Genomic DNA, 21,521 nt, shown 5'->3' with positions numbered 1-21,521 from the left:
CACGTTCCAGTTTGTCTGTGTCCTTCTTGAATTGTGGTGCCCAGAACTGGACACAGTACTCCAGGTGAGGTCTGACCAGAGCAGAATACAGTGGCAAGAGCAGAATACAGTGATGTAAGATGTTAACTCAAAGACATACCCATATTGAACTCCTGCTGCCAGTGGACTACAGACTGCGTGTGACCGAGATCGCAAGTCACTGTGTGCATTGTCCCATAATCTTTGCTTTAAAACCTTTTGGGCGCCTTCATAGCCCAGGTAATACAGTTGGGGGGGGGGAGACAGACCAATAGAGGTGGCTTTTTTAGCCACGGTTTTCTGCCATTTGCTGACAAATTCCTCATTGGTCAGGTGTTGGTACAAACCCTTCCCTAGATTAAACACTGAAATCTTGAGCCAATGTTTTAGGGCAGCCCACCACGCTTTAGTTGAAATTGGGCATTCACCAGCTTCTAACAGAAGTACGGAGTTGGGGACGCAGGTACCTGCAGCAGAGATCATAGAAATTTTGCCTGAAAGCCATCTAGCTTAGGCAGGTCCCCATTATGCCAGACATTTGCTGCATACAGGAGTTGGGAAACGGGCTTTGCGTTGAAAACCCTTAAGGCTGCTGGAACATATTTGCCGCCCTTTGTGAAGAAGAATCTGAGTATGGCTAGCTTTGTAATCTCCACCTTTTGAAGGGAGGTTTGCCAATGGTGCTTCCAAGATCCTGTATGCTGGAATGTGAGCCCTATATAACTGAAGTATTTTATCTGTTCAAGGTTATGGCCATCCAGCACCCATTGAGACTGGGAGAATCTTCTTTCGAAGACTAAAATTTTAGATTTTTCATAATTAATGGATAAACCATTTCCAGAACAGTAATCAGAAAATTTCCTCAACAGATAATTCAAACCCGGTCTGGAACGCGAGATGATGGCCGTGTCATCAGCATATAACAACAAGGGGTCCTTCTCATTCCTATTTTTGGAATGTGTCCATCTGGGTCCATTAAGTTCTCTTCTAGGTCATTTAAGAATAGACAAAACAATGTGGGGGCCAAAATACAACCCTGTCTCACCCCCCTAGTCATCTCGATGCTGTTCGATAGCTGTCCCTGTCGACCGCATCAGACCTGCAGTTTGGTTCCATTATACAGGGCTTATATAAGAAAGAGAAGTCATTTGTCCTGCAAAATCAGACTCAGTTTGGACCATAGCTGGGATCTGGGGATGGAGTCAAATGCTGATTTCAGATCCATAAAGGCCACGAAGAGTGAGATAAACAACTACCTGACATTTAGAAGACATTTGAAGGCAGCCCTGTTCCGGGAAGTTTTTAAAGTGTGACATTTTAATGTATTTTTAATCTTTGTTGGAAGCCGCCCAGAGTGGCTGGGGAAACCCAGCCAGATGGGTGGGGTATAAATAATAATAATAATAATAATAATAATAATAATAATAATAATAATAATAATAATAATTGAATGTCTCATCTCAGAAGAGGCATTCTATGCTGCTTGAGAGAGGGAGAGTGTGGATTGCAAAACCCTGTCTTAGAAAAACCATTCTCTCTTCGGTGGGAGGGTGAGGAATGAGAAAGGCAAGCTGTGTCTTAGAAGAGGATGACAAGAGGGGAGCAGAGTTTCCCTTAGGAGAGGCATTCCCTTCATATATATATATATATAGGTTTTTTTAACATATCATTTCCAACATTCATATAACATAATTTCTTATCTTATACATCATTTTTGACTTCCGTCAACGCCTCTGATGATTTTCTGTTTTTATCACTTATTCTGCATTTCTTAATTTCTCTATTACACTTAATTATCATTGACCAATAATTCTCCTCATAATCTTTCTTGCAATATTTCAAATAGTCCACCTTACAAAACTTCTTGCAGTCCTACTAGCGTAATCTGTTCATTACAATTACTTTTCAGATAGTTCGTATATTTACCCCAGTCTTCTATCAATCTCTGGTCCCGCAGGTTAAGAATCCTTCCTGTTAATTTATCCAGTTCTGCATTGTCCATCAATTTCATCCTCCATTCTTCTTTTGTCAGTAGTTCTTGTTTCCATTTTTGTGCCAATAATATTATTGCTGCCGTCATCGCATATAAAAACAACTTACAATCCTGTCTATTTATATCATCTCCTACAATGTCAGAGAGGCAAAGAAATAATTTCACAAATGCATATATCTTAAGAGACGTTACCTTCTGGGTCAGACAAAAAGGTACACAGGGTGGCAAGCTGCACCTTAGAAGAGGCATTCTGTCCTATGTTCTAAAACATAGAATCATAGAATCATAGAGTTGGAATAGACCACAAGGGCCATCGAGTCGAACCCCCTGCCAAGCAGGAAACACCATCAGAGCACTCCTGACATATGGTTGTCAAGCCTCTGCTTAAAGACCTCCAAAGGAGGAGACTCCACCACACTCCTTGGCAGCAAATTCCACTGTCAAACAGCTCTTACTGTCAGGAAGTTCTTCCTAATGTTTAGATGGAATCTTCTTTCTTGTAGTTTGGATCCATTGCTCCATGTCCGCTTCTCTGGAGCAGCAGAAAACAACCTTTCTCCCTCCTCTATGTGACATCCTTTTATATATTTGAACATGGCTATCATATCACCCCTTAACCTCCTCTTCTCCAGGCTAAACATGCCCAGCTCCCTTAGCCGTTCCTCATAAGGCATCGTTTCCAGGCCTTTGACCATTTTGGTTGCCCTCCTCTGGACACGTTCCAGTTTGTCAGTGTCCTTCTTGAACTGTGGTGCCCAGAACTGGACACAGTACTCCAGGTGAGGTCTGACCAGAGCAGAATACAGTGGCACTATTACTTCCCTTGATCTAGATGCTATACTCCTATTGATGCAGCCCAGAATTGCATTGGCTTTTTTAGCAATTTACATTTACAGCACTCTCTTGAAAACAAAGAACCAAGTCAGCTCTTCCTCTCTTTCAGGGTGAAACACCAGGTGGAGTATCTGGGGCTGAAGGAGAACATCCGAGTCCGCAGAGCGGGCTTCGCCTATCGCAGGCTCTTCCACAAATTCCTGCAGAGGTAGGCAGAGACCAGAGTGGCGGGGGAAACTCAGCCAGATGGGCGGGGTATAAATAAGCAATTATTATTATTATTATTTTATTATTACTTCCTGGGGGTCGGAAGTGGGGAGGGGCTGTCGGGCTGGGCTTCCATGCTTTTTCACCTTTATAACAGAAGGTGGGTTCTGAAGACCCCACTACACCCCTATTAAGTAGTGGGTGGACATAGCAGATGTCACAGAGATTTCTCCAAGTACAGTGGTGCCTTGCAAGACGAAATTAATTCGTTCCGTGAGTTTTTTCGTCTTGCGGTTTTTTTCGTCTTGCGAAGCACAGTGTCGGAAAAGTTTTGGAAAAGCTTCAAAAACCTCAAAAATGGCTATCACACCGCATGCTATGAGTTGCTCCTCGAAGTCAAGTCACAACTGTATTAACGGTTTTAAGAAAATGGAAACAAACTTGCAAGACATTTCCGTCTTGCGAAGCAAGCCCATAGGGAAAATTGTCTTGCGAAGCAACTCAAAAAACCAAAAACCCTTTCGTTTTGCGAGTTTTCCGTCTTGCGAGGCATTCATCTTGCGAGGCACCACTGTAGTTCTTTATAAGAAAGCTGGAACTGAACTGAACTGAACTGAACTGAATAGCTCAGCCGACCTGCTTTTATAGGCAACCGGCTGTCACCATTGGAACAACAACAACCCATGATTTCCTGCCTAAATTAACTGATGCGGACCTGAGTGAAAACTATATACAGTCATACCTCTTGTTATGTGCGGTTCAGGTTACATTCTTTCAGGATACGTCCCATGGCGACCCGGAAGTAACAGAACGGGTTACTTCCGGGTTCTGCCGCTCGCGCATGCACAGACACTCAAAATGACGTCATGCGCAGAAGCGGCAAATTGCGACCTGCGCAGATGCGGGTTGCGTTCTGCTCATGTTGCAAACGGGGCTCAAGAACGGATCCCGTTCACAACCAGAGGTACCACTGTACACAATACCCCTGGTGTCCAGGGGGAGAACTTCAACACATAACAAACCCCATCTTATGTTACAATCCCCCTCTTTGCCTTTGGTTCTACTCTCCCAGGCTGGAAAAGAGCCCCCACTCCCCCCCCCCCAGGTTAGAGCCTGATTTTGTTTTTAAATCCTCCTAGCAAAGCCTCAGGGTACACGCCCAGCGCACAAATCTGCTTATCATTTGGATATGGTGATATAGGCACATATATACACCTCTGGGCAAAATAAGATGGCAAGCGGCTGCGTTTCGCTAGCAAGGTGATACGCAGGGCACCCTAAAAGCACAGTTTTAGCAGAATATTAGGGGGGGAGAAGGCAGCAGGTTTCAGAGCCCTCTAGACTACCCACCGCTAGGGCTGAGCGATATATAACCAAAAACCAGTTTCAAGTTCATATTATAAGACAGTATTGGTTTCAGAATTTTTGGCATATATTGTGAATCACCATGTGTTTGTGTGCTGTGCAAAATTTACGATGCGGGGGGGAAACCGTGAAGCCACTACCTGGCTCCACCCTTATTTCAGACATGGGGATATATCAGTATATTGTGATGTTTAGCGGGTGTTAAATAGGGTTATCAGATGTCCCCGTTTCCCGGGTACAGTCCCCTGATTTGCGACTAAGTCCCTGGACAAATTGCATCCCCGGAATGTCCCCGGATTTCATCTAATGTCCCTGGGAAACGCAGCAGCGGCAGTCTCAGCAGCCCGGAGCGGTTGGCTCTGGCTGGTTTCAGGAGCTGCTCGGAAGTCCCCATGTGATGGTGGTGCAGGGACTCTAAGATGCAGCTTCCGGGCTGCCTCCACCTCTTGTGACCCCAGCAACTAAGCTGTGAAGGGAGGCTTCATGCTGCCTATTGGAGCAGCCTCCCAACTCCTACTTGTGTGCAAGCAGGAGGGGACAGGGATCTCTCAGTTAAGCAAAGGGAAGCCTCCCTTCCTAGCTGAGGGGTCCCTGTCCCCTCCTGCTTGCACGCAAGTAGGAATGGGATTGGGGCTGCTCTGATGGGAGGGGAGGCATCGCGCTGGCCTAGCCTCGCCACCACCGCTGCTCTCAACCCTCCTTCTCCGCCTTCCATGCCTGACGCACCGCACACCTCTCCCCCCCCCCCCACCAAAGAACCAACACCTCAGGGGCTGCCCAGGCTCATGGAAAAAGGAGATAGACGCCTCGGAGGAATGGGAAACATGGTGGTTGAGGTCAAGGCGGTGACCACCCCTCTGCCACCGCCACCGTTGCAGCATCAATGTCCCAAACGTGTAGTATTTATTTATTTAGCCCCTGGATTCATTGAAAAAAATCTGGTAACCTTATGTTAAAAGCCAGGTCCCTCCCAGCCCTCCCCACCAATGACGCCCCCGTATTTTCCCATTCCTGCTGGGATTCCCCAATATCTCCAGGTGCCTTTGCGGCGTCCTGAGCAAAGTGTGTTTGCCTCCTCCGGCAGGTACGCCATCCTGACCCCAGAGACGTGGCCCAGGTGGCAGGGAGATGAGCGCCAGGGGGTCCAGCACTTGCTGCGGTCCGTCAACATGGACGCGGATCAGTACCAGATGGGCCGCTCCAAGGTTTTCGTCAAGAACCCCGAGTCGGTAAGCAGAACGCTCTGGTGTCGGAGGATCTGGGACTTGGGTTCGGGTTTGGCTGTTGTGTAAGCAAGGTTGCATGAACCGGAGGGCCTTGCTTTTCTGCTACTCCCCCGTTTCACCTGAACCCACTAGGCTATACTCCCCCTGTGCCCACTCTGCTCCATTCTGTGGCCATCTTGGCTGGGGGCTGGAGTCTGGAAGAAGAGGAGGAAGAGGCAGCCCAGGCAAGTGAAGCTGGTTACCAACCCTCTAATAATATAATAATAATAATAATAATAATAATAATAATAATAATAATAATAATAATAATTTTATACATATATGCCACCCATCTGACTGGGTTTCCCCAGCTACTCTGGGCAGCTTCCAATAAATTAAAACACAGTAAGATATCCAACTTTAAAAACTTCCCAATACAGGGCTGCCTTCAGATGTCTTCTAAAAGTCAGATAGTTGTTTATTTCCTTGACATGTGGTTGGAGGGTGTTCCACAGGGCAGGCGCCACCACCAAGAAGCCCCTCTGCCTGATTCCCTGTAGCCTCACTTCTCACAGGGAGGGAACCACCAGAAGGCCCTCGGAGCTGGACCTCAGTGTCCGGGCAGAACGCTGGGGGTGGAGACGCTCCTTCAGGTATAGAGGGCCAAGGCTGTTTAGGACTTTAGCACCAACACTCTGAATTGTTCCCAGAAACGTACTGGGAGGCAGTGTAGATCTTTCAGGACTGCTGTTATATGGTCCCATCAGCCACTCCCAGTCCCCAGTCTGGCAGCCGCATTCTGGATTAGTTTCAGTTTCTGAATCACCTTCCAAGGTAGCCCCTCACAGAGCACATTGCAGTAGTCCAAGCGGGAGATAACCAGAGCATGGACCACTCTGGTGAGACAGTCTGCGGGCAGGGAGGGTCTCAGCCTGCGTACCAGATGCAGCTAAATCCCCTCTTCTCTGGGGCTATTTTTGAGCAATCAGAGACTCTGCCTGTGTGAAGCCAACCTCTCCTCCGCCCTTTTCATGCTTCTCCTGGTTCTGGGGGACCAGCAGGGAGGGGAGCTTCTCGCAGCAGGAGACTCTTCACCCTCTCTGCCTCTTGGCCTCCCTCCTCTCCTGCTCCACCTTCTGCCTCCGATTCTGGACTGCTCTCTGCCACAGACTCTCCCTGCTCACTAAGCCCTGTTACTTCTTCCACTTCTGACACCTCCCCATCCAAGTCTTCTCCCTCATTGTCATCCCACCCAACCCTCTCCCCGGGCTCTGAGCCTCCCTCCCTTGGGAGTCCCCCGGCTGGTTCCTCCCACCCTTTATCTGCGTCCAACTCATCCCTGAGAGCATCCTAGCATATTTTGCTGGAGCCGGGAGCCGTCCCGATTCCCAAGACTCGCAACATCAACAGAAATAAATCTGGGCATCAGCCACCCCTAAGTGGAAGACATCTTCTTGTACCCTTTAAGGAGGATTCGGGTGGAGCAGGGGGGAAGTTCAAAGGGAAGGGGGAATGAGTTCCTCCCCACCCCCCGTTAGTTTTGGATAGATCACCTTCCGATACAATCCTTTAGTTCTCTTTCTCTCCCCCTCCCACCTTCATCGCCACTCAGCTCTTTCTGCTAGAGGAGATGCGGGAACGGAAGTTTGACGGATACGCCCGGGTAATCCAGAAAGCTTGGCGCCGCCACATCGCGATCCGGAAATACGAGCAGATGCGGGAAGAAGGTAAGGGGTTTGCACAGACACCCCAATGTTTCAGGGAGGGTGAAGAGAGAAGCAGGATGATGAGAGAGAGGGGGGGAAGGTCATTTGTCTCCCTTTCCCACCACCCTAAAGAAGGCCTTTAAAGCAGTTTATAGCCATTTTAACAAGGTCTCTGCCCCAAGGACATTACAATCTAATTACATTTCATCCAAGTAGGAGTGGTGGGAGGGAGGAAGTAATAATAATAATAATAATAATAATTTATACCCTGCCCATCTGGGCAGCTCCCAATCAAATATTAAAAACACAATACAGCATTAAATATTAAAAGCTTCCCTAAACAGGGCTGCCTTCAGATATCTTCTAAAAGTCTGGTAGTTGTTTTTTCCTTTGACATCTGATGGAAGGGCGTTCCACAGGGCAGGTGCCACCACCGAGAAGGCCCTCTGCCTGGCTCCCTGTAACCTCACTTCTCGCAGGGAGGGAACCACCAGGAGGCCCTTTGCGCTGGACCTCAGTGTCCGGCAGAACGATGGGGGTGGAAACGCTCCTTCAGGTATACAGGGCTGAGGCCATTAATCATCATCATCTGGTCAGAAAGACGAGCACATTATGTAAGATTAAGGACTAGCCCCTTGCAGTTTTAACTTTGCCTGTGTGTTTGTAGAACTGGTCAGAAACATGAGCAGAGTGTGCAGTCTTAAGGACTAGCACCTTGGCTTTTCAATTTTGCCTGTGTGCTTTTAAAGCTGGTCAGACGCACAGGCACAGTATGCAGCCTTAAGGACTAACGCCTTGCATTTCAAATTTTGTCCATGTGGTTTTAAAACTGGTCAGAAACACGCACAAGGGTATGCAGTCTTAAGGACTAGCTCCTTGCGTTTTTAATTTTGACCAAGGCCAGGTCTGCCTGGCCGCTTTTCAAACCGGCCTCTTCTTTTTCTCCCAACCCCAAAGCATCTCACATCCTGTACAACTTCAAAGAGAGGCGGCGCAACAGCATCAACCGGAACTTCGTGGGGGACTATTTGGGCATGGAAGACAAGCCTGAGCTGCGCCAGTTCTTGGCCAGGAGAGAGCGGGTCGATTTTGCCGACTCCGTCACCAAATATGACAGGCGCTTTAAGGTAAGGTGGAGGTTTCCCCTTCCAAATCCTTTATCCAGAGTCCTACCCTTCCATTAGCACTGAAATGTTCACAAACATCGCCTCTGTTTTACCTTGCCAATGTTCTGTGCAAGGCAGATCGGAGCGTTTAATCCCCATTTCACAGATGGGGAAGACTGAGGGAGAATGGGATGCCTAAGAGCCACTGAGTCAGCTTCACGTGAGATTCGAACTCAGGACTTCCTTGTTCGTAGCTGAAATTTTTGCCCAGTACATATTGGTTTTTGAGTTTAGGGGGAAGGTGAGTAAGGGAGGATGGGACACGCTCCCTTCGAGAGGTCGTGGCAACCAACTTCTCCTCATCATCATCAGCCCATCAAGAGGGACTTCATCCTGACTCCCAAATACCTCTACATGATCGGCCGGGAGAAGGTGAAAAAGGGTCCTGAGAAAGGTCAGATCCGAGAGGTCCTGAAAAAGAAAGTGGAGGTCCAGGCTGTCAACAGAGTGTCCCTCAGGTGAGATGCCACATTCTTCGTTTCCCTCTTTGTTGTTGTTTAGTTGTTTAGTCGTGTCCGCCTCTTCGTGACCCCCTGGACCAGAGCACGCCAGGCACTCCTGTCTTCCACTGCCTCCCGCAGTTTCATCAAACTCATGCTGGTAGCTTCAAGAACATTGTCCCACCATCTCGTCCTCTGTCCTCCCCTTTTCCTTGTGCCCTCCATCTTTCCCACCATCAGGGTCTTTTCCAGGGAGTCTTCTCTTCTCATGAGGTGGCCAAAGTCTTGGAGCCTCAGCTTCAGGATCTGTCCTTCCAGTGAGCACTCGGGGCTGATTTCCTTCAGAATGGAGAGGTTTGATCTTCTTGCAGTCCATGGGACTCTCCAGAGTCTCCTCCAGTACCAGAATTCAAAAGCATCCATTCTTCGGCGATCAGCCTTCTTTATGGTCCAGCTCTCACTTCCATGCATCACTACTGGGAAAACCATAGCTTTAACTATACGGACCTTTGTTGGCAAGGTGATGTCTCTGCTTTTTAAGATGCTGTCTAGGTTTATCATTGATTTTATCCCAAGAAGCAGGCGTCTTTTAATTTCGTGACTGCTGTCACCATCTGCAGTGATCATGGAGCCCAGGAAAGTAAAATCTCTCACTGCCTCCATTTCTTCCCCTTCTATTTGCCAGGAGGTGATGGGACCAGTGGCCATGATCTTAGGGATTTTTTTGATGTTGAGCTTCAGACCATATTTTGCACTCTCCTCTTTCACCCTCATTAAAAGGTTCTTTAATTCCTCCTTACTTTCTGCCATCAAGGTTGTGTCATCTGCATATCTGAGGTTGTTGATATTTCTTCCAGCAATCTTAATTCCGGCTTGGGATTCATCCAGCCCAGCCTTTCGCATGATGAGTTACTTTCCCTCTAAGCCACCTCTAAGCTTCTTCCCTGAAAACTGAAGCAAGATTCTAGTCCTCATTGTTTTGAACAAAGGGTTGGTTTAAACAGGAAGCTGAGTTGTAGAACTTGGAGGGACCCCAAGAGTCATCTAGCACAACCCCCGGAAACGCAGTAATCTTTTGCCCAATGTGGGGCTCGAACCCACAACCCTCCGATTCAGAGAATTGAAATGGAATGGTCCTCTGCTCCGCGCTTGGCCATCTTGGAGTCAGAGGGACTCCCTGCCACTCTCCCTCTCGACCCACCCACTTCCTCCCTCTCCCAAAAGGACTAACGCCTTCTTTTCTCTGGCTGTTTCCTGTTTTGTTTTGTTTTTCCGGCGACCACAGCACGAGGCAAGACGATTTCTTTGTCCTCCACGAAGCCGAGGCCGACACGTTCCTGGAATCCATCTTCAAGACAGAGCTCATCAGCCTGCTCTGCAAGCGCTACGAAGAGGCGACCCGCAGCAAACTCCTCCTGAACTTCAACGACACGTAAGCAGGACGGCCAGCGACACACACAAGCACACAAACCGCCCCTTTCCCAAAGTGTCGCTGGGAAATGGACCCGGTTCCCCTCCTCAGCCCTGCCGTTCCAACTCAGAACCCCTCTAGAACAGCAGTAGCACTTTATGCAATATGTATTAGGTGAAAAGTATGATATTATGCGGGATGCGGGTGGCGCTGTGGGTTAAACCACAGAGCCTAGGGCTTGCCGATCAGAAGGTCGGTGGTTCGAATCCCCGCGACGGGGTGAGCTCCCATTGCTCGGTCCCAGCTCCTGCCAACCTAGCAGTTCGAAAGCACATCAAGGTGCAAGTAGATAAATAGGTACCACTCCGGCGGGAAGATACACAACGTTTCCGTGCGCTGCTCTGGTTCGCCAGAAGTGGCTTAGTCATGCTGGCGACATGACCCGGAAGCTGAACGCCGGCTCCCTTGGCCAATAAAGTGAGATGAGCACCACAACCCCAGAGTCGGCCACGACTGGACCTAATGGTCAGGGGTCCCTTTACCTTTAAGGAAAAGATCAAGTCAGAAACTGGAATGGCTTCTGTAAATCCGGGACTATCCCAGGAAAACAGGGTCACTGGGAGGGTCTGCAATTGCGGCCTTCTTTTAGTGGGATGGGGTCAGCATGTCCTGAGTTATCTGTTTAGCTGTTTTTTATATTTTTCTTGGATGTCCTTAAATGGTTCAAACTGCAAGTCACTTTGGATGTGAGAGAAACAATGAACAAATAAGGTTTTTGTGGATCTAATCGTTCCTCTCCTTCTCTCCGTCCCTCAGACTACAGTTCCGTGTGAAGAAAGAAGGGTGGGGAGGAGGGGGCACCCGGACAGTGTCGTTCGTGAGTGGACAGGGCGATGTGGCAGCCCTCAAAGCAAGCGGCAAGACACTGACCATATCCATTGGGAGCGGCCTCCCCAAGAACTCCAGTAAGCAGGGGCTGAGTGGGGGATTTCCTTATACAGAGCTGCCTTCAGATGTCTTCTAAAAGCCAGATAGCTGTTTATCTCCTTGGCATCTGTGTTTCACAGGGAGGGTGCCACCACCGAGAAGGCCCTCTGCCTGGTCCCCTGTAGCCTCACTTCTCGCAGGGAGGGATCCGCCAGAAGGCCCTTGGAGATGGACGATGGGATTGGAGATGCTCCTTCAGGGCCAATTCCGTTTAGGGCTTCAAAGTCCAGCACCAACACTTTGACTGATGCTCAGAAACGTACTGGGACCAGGTCTTATATGTTCTCAGCCATCATTCCCAGTCACCAGCGTTCTGGGTTGGTTGTCGTTCCCTGTAACTTCAGTTCTTGCAGTGAGGGAACCACCAGAAGGCCCTCGGAACTGGACCTTGGTGTCCGGGCTGAACGATGGGGGTGGAGACACTCCTTATAGAGGGCCAAGGCTGTTTAGGACTTTAGAAGTCAGCACCAACACTCTGAATTGTGCCCAGAAATGTATTGGGAGGCAGTGTAGATCTTTCAGGACTGGTATTACATGGTCCCATCAGCTTCTCCCAGTCCCCAGTCTGGCAGCCCCATTCTGGATTAGTTTCACTTTCTGAATCACCTACAAAGGTAGCCCCATGGAGGACGCATTGCAGTAGCCCCAGCAGGAGATTACAAGATCATGGACCACTCTGGTGAGACAGGGAACAGGTAGGGAGGGTCTCATCCAGCACACCAGATGGAGCTGGTAGACAGCTGCCCTGGAGGCAGAATTGACCTGCACCTCCATGGACAGCTGTGAGTCCAGAATGACTCCCAGGCTGCCCACCTGGTCCTTTAGGGACACAATTACCCCATTCAGGACCAGGGAGTCCCCCACACCTGCCCGTCCCTTGTCCCCCAAAAACAGCACTTCTGTATTGTCGGGATTCAACCTCAATCCATTGGCCACTATCCATCCTCCAGCCGCTCACACAAGACCTTCACTGGTTCCGATTTAAACGAGAGGTAGAGCTGGGTACGATCCGCATGACCATGTGACCCTTTTGCAGAATTTTATCCCAATTCCAGGCCAAGGTGAATGTGAAATTCACCAGGGAGAAATGTAAAGTATTGCACTTGGGGAAAAAAAATGAGAGGCACAAATACAAGATGGGGGACACCTGGCTTGAGAGCAGTACATGTGAAAAGGATCTAGGAGTCTTGGTTGACCACAAACTTGACATGAGCCAACAGTGTGACGCGGCAGCTAAAAAAGCCAATGCAATTCTGGGCCTCATCAATAGGAGTATAGCATCTAGATCAAGGGAAGTAATAGTGCCACTGTATTCTGCTCTGGTCAGACCTCACCTGGAGTCCTGTGTCCAGTTCTGGGCACCACAGTTCAAGAAGGACACTGACAAACTGGAACGTGTCCAGAGGAGGGCAACCAAAATGGTCAAAGGCCTGGAAACGATGCCTTATGAGGAACGGCTAAGGGAGCTGGGCATGTTTAGCCTGGAGAAGAGGAGGTTAAGGGGTGATATGATAGCCAGGTTCAAATATATAAAAGGATGTCACATAGAGGAGGGAGAAAGGTTGTTTTCTGCTGCTCCAGAGAAGCGGACACGGAGCAATGGATCCAAACTACAAGAAAGAAGATTCCACCTAAACATTAGGAAGAACTTCCTGACAGTAAGAGCTGTTTGACAGTGGAATTTGCTGCCAAGGAGTGTGGTGGAGTCTCCTCCTTTGGAGGTCTTTAAGCAGAGGCTTGACAACCATATGTCAGGAGTGCTCTGATGGTGTTTCCTGCTTGGCAGGGGGTTGGACTCGATGGCCCTTGTGGTCTCTTCCAACTCTAGGATTCTATGATTCTATGATTCTATGAAATCTCTTCCTTTCTTCCTCCAGAGCCAACACGGAAAGGGGCCCTTCAAAACAGAGGCCGCCACAAGCAGGCAACGCCATCACGAGCCGCCCCATCAGCCCCCAGAGGTAAGCCTGGCCAAGGATGCTTCTTGGAGGAAGGGAGAAAAATGGACATTCAACAGGGAATCCAGCTCCCAGCAGCCAGCATGCTCAATGGTCCAGGGGGTTCTGCAAAGTGGAGTCCTGGAGCATCCAGAAAACCACAGAATTGCCCATTTCTGATCTAAGGGTAGATGATAAAGTACCATTTTGCTAACCCATTTTGCGGGGTTACCTTGTCTCACATAGACTAGCTGGGAATTTCAACCTGCATTCTTCCTCCATGAGGTCTAGAAACCTGCCCTCTAATTTTTATTGGCCTGGATGAAAACTCAGATTCGATCATCTTGTTTTCTCTAAGCTGTTTTTAATACTGAAGTTTAAATCGCTGTGATGCACCCTGGGGCCTGTTAGTGAAGGGTGGGTAAAAAAAAATGGGTTGCTTTTTATTATGTAATTTGTACTTTTATATTGTGATTTTATGTTGTAACTGCCCTGAGACCTGCAGGTATAGGTGGTACACAAATTTTAATAACAACAATATTATTACTAATAATTGGGGCATTAATCACAGTCTAACTCACCTGTGGTGAGCTGACAGTTTGCTCCAGGCGACTAGGCAACGAATGGCTCAGGTTGTACGCAGCTGAGCAAAACCAGCACGAATCTCTGCAGAGTTTATTTGCTAAGGCTTCTGTAACGCCTCCGGTTTAGGGGCGCCCCCTCAAGGTACATGCAGGAACGGAGCACCACAATTTGCACGCAGCACCAGGTCCCAGGAACAGACCTACAGCGCCCCCAAGAGGCCTGGACAAGTGCCCCCGGCCAGCGCTCTCCCCAGACAGGGCATGACGCGGCGGGCAAAGGCGAGGACGCCCTCGGACCACAACATGGAGTTCCTCAACGTTCCAGACCAGGGAATGGCAGGGTATGTGTTGATTTTGAAACCTATCACCTGCCCCAGGGTGCCCTATGCGAGGAAAGCTGTTTCCCTCCCCCTTTGCTGGCAATATTATTATTAAAAGGTAAAGGGACCCCTGACCATTAGGTCCAGTCACGGACAACTCTGGGGTTGCGGTGCTCATCTCGCTTTATTGGCTTAGGGAGCCGGCGTACAGCTTCCGGGTCATGTGACTAGCAGGACTAAGCCGCTTCTGGCGAACCAGAGGAGCGCACGGAAACGCCATTTACCTTCCCGCCGGAGCAGTACCTTTTTATCTACTTGCACTTTGACATGCTTTTGAACTGCTAGGTTGGCAGGAGCAGGGACCGAGCAACGGGAGCTCACCCCGTCATTGCGGGGATTCGAACCGCCGACCTTCTGATCGGCAAGTCCTAGGCTCTGTGGTTTAACCCACAGCGCCACCTGCGTACCTATTATTATTATTATTATTATTATTATTATTATTATTATTTGCAAACCGCTTGGAGGTTTTACTTACGACCAAGAAGTAAAAGGTAGATTTTGATAACAAAACCATAAAGACTAGAATCATGGGGTCGGTTTGAAAATTAAACTGAACTTATTGGGAACCATGGGAATCAACTCCTAGGGTCTGAGGTCCCTTGGCCCCTCCATATTATTATTTTGCCAAATACTTTTTATTAGTTTTAACAAATCAATACCCAATTACATCAAATTTAACGCAGTTTTTCCACTCTTCATTGTCTATGTGTTTCATCTTTCCTCTAATTACTGCTTTATATCAGCCATTGATTTCCAATTCACATTCCGTTCCTTATATTTAATCTTTAATTCCAGATTTTAAAATTTATTTCCCCCTCCCTTTCCTTTCCCCCTCAGCCATCTATTTATCAATCCCTGCTTGTATAATTACTTATTTCCTTAAAAAGAAAAACAGAAAGAAAACAAACGAGGTTACTCTGCTGCTTGCCTCTCCACCTTAAATCATTACTTGTATATACCCAGATGGGCGGGGTATAAACAATAAAATTATTATTATTATTTCTATATTATGTTTTTCTTTTCATCTTGCTTGTGTGATTATCTGGGTCTGTCTTTTCGTCTATTGTTCGTCCTTTTATTTTTTCCCCCAATTTTTTTTATTGATTTTCCACATTGATCACAAAAGGACATAACAAAACACACAACAACAAAAAACACAATACAATAAAATTAAACACAGAGGAAAATTATTCCTTCAAATACCTAATTCTCTTAGCATTGATATCTGACTTCCTCGATTCCCCTCTAACTGAATTTCATTATATCACCTTTATAACAGTTCTCCAACTTCATATTTCTAATAATATTAACTCCTTTCATTTACTAACCTCTTCTCCTTTATTAATATTCTAATCCTTAATATTTACTACCCCGTATCCTTATTCTACCCCTAAGCCTATTTGTTACTTCCAAGGATTTTCTATTTATCTTATATTACAATATTTAGCTAAATATTCTTTAAATTTCTTGTTGTTCCTCCTTTTGTATCCGCTCCTGCCCTGCCAAATATTTGAGGGTCCCAAAAATGTTGATGGGCATTGCTATCCAAATTGTTTGCAGTGTGCTGCTGTAGGACAGAGCTTACCTGGGCCCCCCAATATTTTATTCAATTGGGCACCCGTCAGAAAAGCAGGATTCTGTGCCCAATGCCTTATTCTGTTCCCCTGTGTCATTCTGCTGACGGGATGAGCCCTGCAGGTGGAAACATCTCTGGTGCCCTGCAGAATTCGAACCCAGAGCTGCAAGCACCCGCTGCCGACTCACTTCTGCCTCTTTTTAACAGGACGCAGAGGAAGCGGAGCATCAGCCAGAAACCTCCTCCGGCCGTGGGAAGGCCCAAGCCGCAGCCCAAGGCTTCTGGGCCACGATGCCGCGCTCTGTACCAGTACGTCGGGCAGGATGTGGATGAGATCAGCTTCAACGCGGGCGACGTGATAGATATATTGATGGAAGGTAGGTCTGCAATGCGGTCTGTGACTCACGCAAGCAAGGGGTGAGGAAGCTGTGGTTTTGCAAGGCAGAAATCCACATTTCTCTGGGCGGGGGGAGGTACAGGTGGGTCTGAGGTCAGACATAGGGCAGGCGGGCAGTGGCAAAAGTGTGCAGGGCTGCCCCCTTCTTCTGAAGCTGTCTCCCCACCAGACACCCTTTCCGCTCTCTCTGCCACTTTCGTACCCTCCAACGTTTCTCTGATGAAAGTAGGGACATCCTATTCCTGCAAGATGATGATGATTATTATTATTATTCCCTGTCCATCTTACTGGGTTGCCCCAGCCACTCTGGGCAGCTTCCAGCACATATAAAAACATAATAAAACATTAAGGTAAAGGTAAAGGGACCCCTGACCATTAGGTCCAGTCGCGGCCGACTATAGGGTTGCAGTGCTCATCTCGCTTTATTGGCCGAGGGAGCCAGCGTACAGCTTCCAGGTCATGTGGCCAGCATAACTGAGCCGCTTCTGGCAAACCAGAGCAGCGCACGGAAACGCCGTTTACCTTCCCGCCAGAGTGGTACCTATTTATCTACTTGCACTTGACGTGCTTTTGAACTGCTAGGTGGGCAGGAGCCGGGACCGAGCAACGGGAGCTCACACCATCACGGGGATTCGAACCGCCGACCTTCTGATCGGCAAGTCCTAGGCTCTGTGGTTTAACCCACAGCGCCACCCTTAATAAAACATTAAACATTAACAAACTTCCGTATCCAGGGCTGCCTTCAGTTGTCTTCTAAAGGTTGTATATTTCTCCGATGGAAATAGGGACGACCTAAGGAATAGCTGGGGACACGGGTGGCGCTGTGGGTTAAACCACAGAGCCTAGAACTTGCTGATCGCAAGGTTGGCGGTTCGAATCCCCGCAGCAAGGTTAGCTCCTGTCGTTCGGTCCCAGCTCCTGCCCACCTAGCAGTTCGAAAGCACTCCTAAGTGCAAGTAGATAAATAGGTACCGCTTTATAGTGGGAAGGTAAACGGCGTTTCCGTGTGCGGCGCTGGTGCTGGCTCGCCAGTTGCAGCTTAGTCACGCTGGCCACGTGACCCGGACAGTGTCTCCGGACAGCTCTGGCCCCCGGCCTCTTGAGCGAGATGAGCGCGCAACCCTAGAGTCGGTCACGACTGGCCCTGACAGGCAGGGGTACCTTTCTAAAGAAAAGCTGAACATTCTGGGATCAAATCAGAAACCAGGACAGCCTCTGAAAGTCCAGGACTTTCCCTGGAAAGTAGGGACACTTTGAGGGACTGTAGAATGATCCTGTTTTCACCAGAGAATGTTGGAGCGTATGCACGTAGCTAGGGCAGGGGAGGAGAGCAAAAAAAGGCTAGATTTCAAGAGATGGTTGTAAACAGCAGCTGTTTCAACGAAGCAGGGATGGAGGGCGGCACGTGGGGTTAACAAGCAACACAAACACCTTGTCATATATTATTATATTGTTTTTGCAGACCCCTCCGGATGGTGGAAAGGACGGCTTCATGGGAGAGAAGGCCTCTTCCCTGGGAATTATGTTCAGAAGATCTGAGCAGTGCTCCATCCTGTGGCCTAGCGCCCAAGCAGGGCAGTAAACAGGCCAGATCATACAAAACCAGCTCTTGAAAGAGAGCTTGCGCCATGCGCAAGGAACCCCTGCCACATGCGTTGCAAAGCATATGGGAGTCAGGAACGCTGCCTCCTTGACTGTTTCCAAAACTGCAAACGCTTTGGCATGTGGGGTTTTTTCAGCAAAGGCAACCTTTGCACCCCAGCCCTCATTGTGTTGATATTTTTTGCTGTTCTGGTGCTATCTAAAGGGGTACGGCAACTAGGGTATTTTTTAAAGGGATATGAGTTATGGAGGCATGCTGGCGGAGGCATTGCACAACGACCGCCTTGATGTGTTCTCTGCACAATGTTGCAATGCTTTTTTGGGCGGGGGGGGGGGTGAGTGGGAGAGGCAGGGAGGCCCAGAAAGGAATTAAAAACACCGTTTCGAAATGCACATTGTCTTCTTCGTAATGTCAATTTAGGGTGCAAGCACACTCATTTGAAGCACACATGGGCATAGCCAAGGGAGCAGCTGCCCCCCATCAAGTAAATAAAAATACTTATCTAAAAGTAGAAATAATGAGAATATTGGGAACTGAAATCCTCGCTGAGTTCAAAAGCAAGTAATTTAAAAGGAAGTAATTTAGAACAACAGTTGTTGAGACATTTCATTCTGAACCTACTACCAGCCTTTCTCAACATGTGGGCCCCCAGATGTTGTTGAACTACAACTCCCATCACCCCTAGCGAGCAAGGCCAGAGCTCAGGGATGATGGGAGTTGTAGTCCAACAACATCTGGGGACCCACAGGTTGAGAACTGCTGCGAGCCAGGCAGAGGATGGGGATAGGTGTGGGGCCTGCAGCCCCCTAACCTAAAACTGGCTATGCTCATGGGAGGGGAAGCCTTGGCCCATTTTGATTTGCTAAAAATCAAGGGTGTGCCTGTTTGCAGTTTAACTTCCCCAGTTGTGTAAAGTGGATTGGGCTCATGACCACGGATCGTTCCAAGGTGGGGGAGAACACGTAGGGAAATAGGAAGATCCTTTTTTTTAGCCAGGCCACCAGGCTGTTTTATCCACAACAGCGGTTGCCAAACCTTTGGGGACCAGCACCCCCTACAAAAAACCTGGTTCAGAATAGCGGTTTGCAAAGCCCGCCCAGGAAGATCACAAGGCAATCAAGATTCAAAACAGTAAACATCCATCGCAATTTATTTAAAATCTAATTGGAACTATTTAGTTGAATTAATTCAACAAATGGGACTTAGAATCGTGGAATCTTTCGACCAGTGTCATTCTAACCTAGAGGTTCAGGTTTGCATTGGCCTTTATTTTTATGATTATGATTCATTGGGGTTGGAGCCAGCATCTTGCTCGCATCAGACTGAGAGCTTTAGCATAGAATCGTAGAGCTGGAAAGGACCACCAAGGGTCATCTAGCCCAACCCCCTGCAATGCAGGAATCTCAACTCAAGCATCCATGGCAGATGGCCGTCCAACCTCTGCTTAAAAACATCTACCGTATTTTTCGCCCTATAATTTCGCCAAAAATGAAGGGGAAATCTATGCGTCCTATGGGGCGAATGCAGGCTTTCGCTGAAGCCTGGAGAGCGAGAGGGGTCGGTGCGCACTGACCCCTCTTGCTCTCCAGGCTTCAGGAAGCTCTGCGCAACCCTCGGGAGACCGGCTCCGAGGGTTGCGCAGAGCTGCCTGCAGTCCCCGGCTCAGCACAGCTCTGCGCGGCCATCGGGAGCAGGGCGCTAAGTCCCGCCCCACTCCGGATGGCTGCGCAGAGCTGCCTGCAGTCCCGGGATCAGCGCACTTCTCCCCATCGCCAGCCCCACAAGCTCGGGGGACAGCGGGGAGGCAGAGCGTGCCCTCCCACTGTTCCCCGACCTGGTTCTTCCAGACCCGCACCTGGGGGGAATTTTTTTTTATTTCCCCCCCAAAAAAACTAGGTGCGTCCTATGGGCCGGAGCGTCCTATGGGGCGCAAAATACGGTACATCCCTTTAATTTTCGGCTTAGGCAAGATGTGTCCAAAACATTTCCCTCTTCCCCCTTCTGGCTGAGATGGGGCACCTCAGGCGTTGGGGACAACTGAGGTCCTGCAGACCTTCCTCTCTGGCCCTGGACACTCTCCCCAGCCCTGCCCTGTCTCACTTTCCTTGAGCGCTTTTAGCTTTGACAGAATGTGCCAATGAACTGCGGCAACACCTCTTGCTGGTCTGGGTAGACTCAGTAGACTAGCATGGGTAGGCAAACTAAGGCTCGGGGGCCGGATCCGGCCCAATCGCCTTCAAACGGTCCAGGAATCAATGTTTTTTTACATGAATGTGCTCTTTTATTCAAAATGCATCTCTGGGTTATTTGTGGGGCCTGCCTGGTGTTTTTATATGAGTAGATCGTGTGCTTTTTATTTAAAATGCATCTCTTGGGTTATTTGTGGGGCATAGGAATTAATCCCCCCCAAAAAAAATATATAGTCCGGCCCCCCTACAAGGCCTGAGGGACAGTGGACCAGCCCCCTGCTGAAAAAGGTTGCTGACCCCTGCGGTATAGAATAGAGTTATCCTGCTGGTCAGATAACTTTTTAATTTTTGGCCCCACCCACCACTGTCAGCAATTCCCTAAAAGGTAGCTCTAAGGTTGAAAAAGTTTCTCCACCTGTTATTTTTCTGCACCTGCCTTAAGGTTTCCAGCAGGTCGGGGGACGGGACCTATCCCAAGTTTAGTTGTGGTGCCGACAATGCCAAGGTTGCAGGTTTGATCATCTTATGGGACAACTGCAGTGTCCCAACGCTACAATTCTGTTTACTGTATTTTTCGTCCCATAGGACGCACCTAGTTTCTTGGGGGGGAAATAAAGGAAAAAACCAGGAAAGAACCAGGTCGGGGAACAGCGGGATGGCAGTGCTGCGCCTCCCTGCTGTCCCCCGAGCTTGTGGGGCTGGCTGATGTCTGCCCCGCGCGAGGGGCGCTCTGCATCAGGGCACCCCCTCCCTGTGGGGCAGCAGGCTGCTATCCGCAGCGTAGGTAGCCCTGCGGGAACTCCCGTAGGGCTGCCTAGGCTGTGGGTGTCTTCCTGAAGCCTGGAGAGCGAGAGGGGTCGGTGCGCACCGATCCCTCTCGCTCTCCAAGCTTCAGCAAAAGCCTGCATTCACCCCCTAGGACGCACCCAGATTTCCCCTTCATTTTTGGAGGGGGAAAAGTGCGTCCTATAGGACGAAAAATACGGTACTTACTTATGCTACAAAGTCGCTTCAATACCTATCTTGTGAGCAGTGTACGTACGTGACCCTCGGGTAAAGATCACAACAGCAAGCATTTTGCCTTGGCGTCCGATTTGTCTGTGTAGACAATGCTCAGCTAGGTGGACCCATGGTTTGCTGCAGTGTAACTGGCAAAAGTAGACTGTCTCAAGATGGCAACACAGGATGGGGGGTTTTTTAACAAAGACACTGGCAAGAGGCTGGATTACAGAGTATAAAACCAGCCGCCACCTGGGATTAAAGGAACGGAGTTGAGAAGCCACGGGTTGGGACTTCTCATAGCAACAAGCTCAACTGAGGCGAGGGGACATGGTAGAGAAGTAAGAATGCAGAGACGTGCACATTTCCTACAGCTGCTTGTCTGGACTGCTGCAACAACTCAAACACCAGTCCCAATTTAAGATTACCAGGCACTAGGGCTGGGCGATATCTTGATAAAACCTGCTTTGGATGATATAAGTTCGTATCACGCTATCGGTTTCATAATTTTTGACCTGGCAATA

At 48.8% G+C, this 21,521-nt stretch overlaps 1 protein-coding gene across 1 annotated transcript in view; it reads left to right on the top strand.

Annotated features, from left to right (window-relative positions):
- The window catches only part of MYO1F (myosin IF), a 56,921-nt gene extending 38,720 nt beyond the window's left edge, over positions 1–18,201 (top strand). The window contains exons 18-28 of the mRNA XM_083483664.1: positions 2,955–3,053; positions 5,502–5,646; positions 7,235–7,349; positions 8,286–8,455; positions 8,807–8,952; positions 10,220–10,366; positions 11,162–11,310; positions 13,210–13,293; positions 13,981–14,194; positions 16,017–16,186; positions 17,669–18,201. Of these exons, the coding sequence (XP_083339790.1) occupies positions 2,955–3,053; positions 5,502–5,646; positions 7,235–7,349; positions 8,286–8,455; positions 8,807–8,952; positions 10,220–10,366; positions 11,162–11,310; positions 13,210–13,293; positions 13,981–14,194; positions 16,017–16,186; positions 17,669–17,745 (1,516 nt within the window). The 3' untranslated portion in view covers positions 17,746–18,201. The remainder of the gene's footprint in view (positions 1–2,954; positions 3,054–5,501; positions 5,647–7,234; positions 7,350–8,285; positions 8,456–8,806; positions 8,953–10,219; positions 10,367–11,161; positions 11,311–13,209; positions 13,294–13,980; positions 14,195–16,016; positions 16,187–17,668) is intronic.
- Positions 18,202–21,521: the final 3,320 nt, after the last annotated feature.

The sequence above is a fragment of the Podarcis liolepis genome (genome assembly GCF_965112155.1).
Source record: "Podarcis liolepis genome assembly, chromosome: 18".
Taxonomy (NCBI): Eukaryota; Metazoa; Chordata; class Lepidosauria; order Squamata; family Lacertidae; genus Podarcis; species Podarcis liolepis.
Note: the sequence above shows the minus strand (reverse complement) of the source record. Positions and strands in the feature narration are given on the sequence as shown.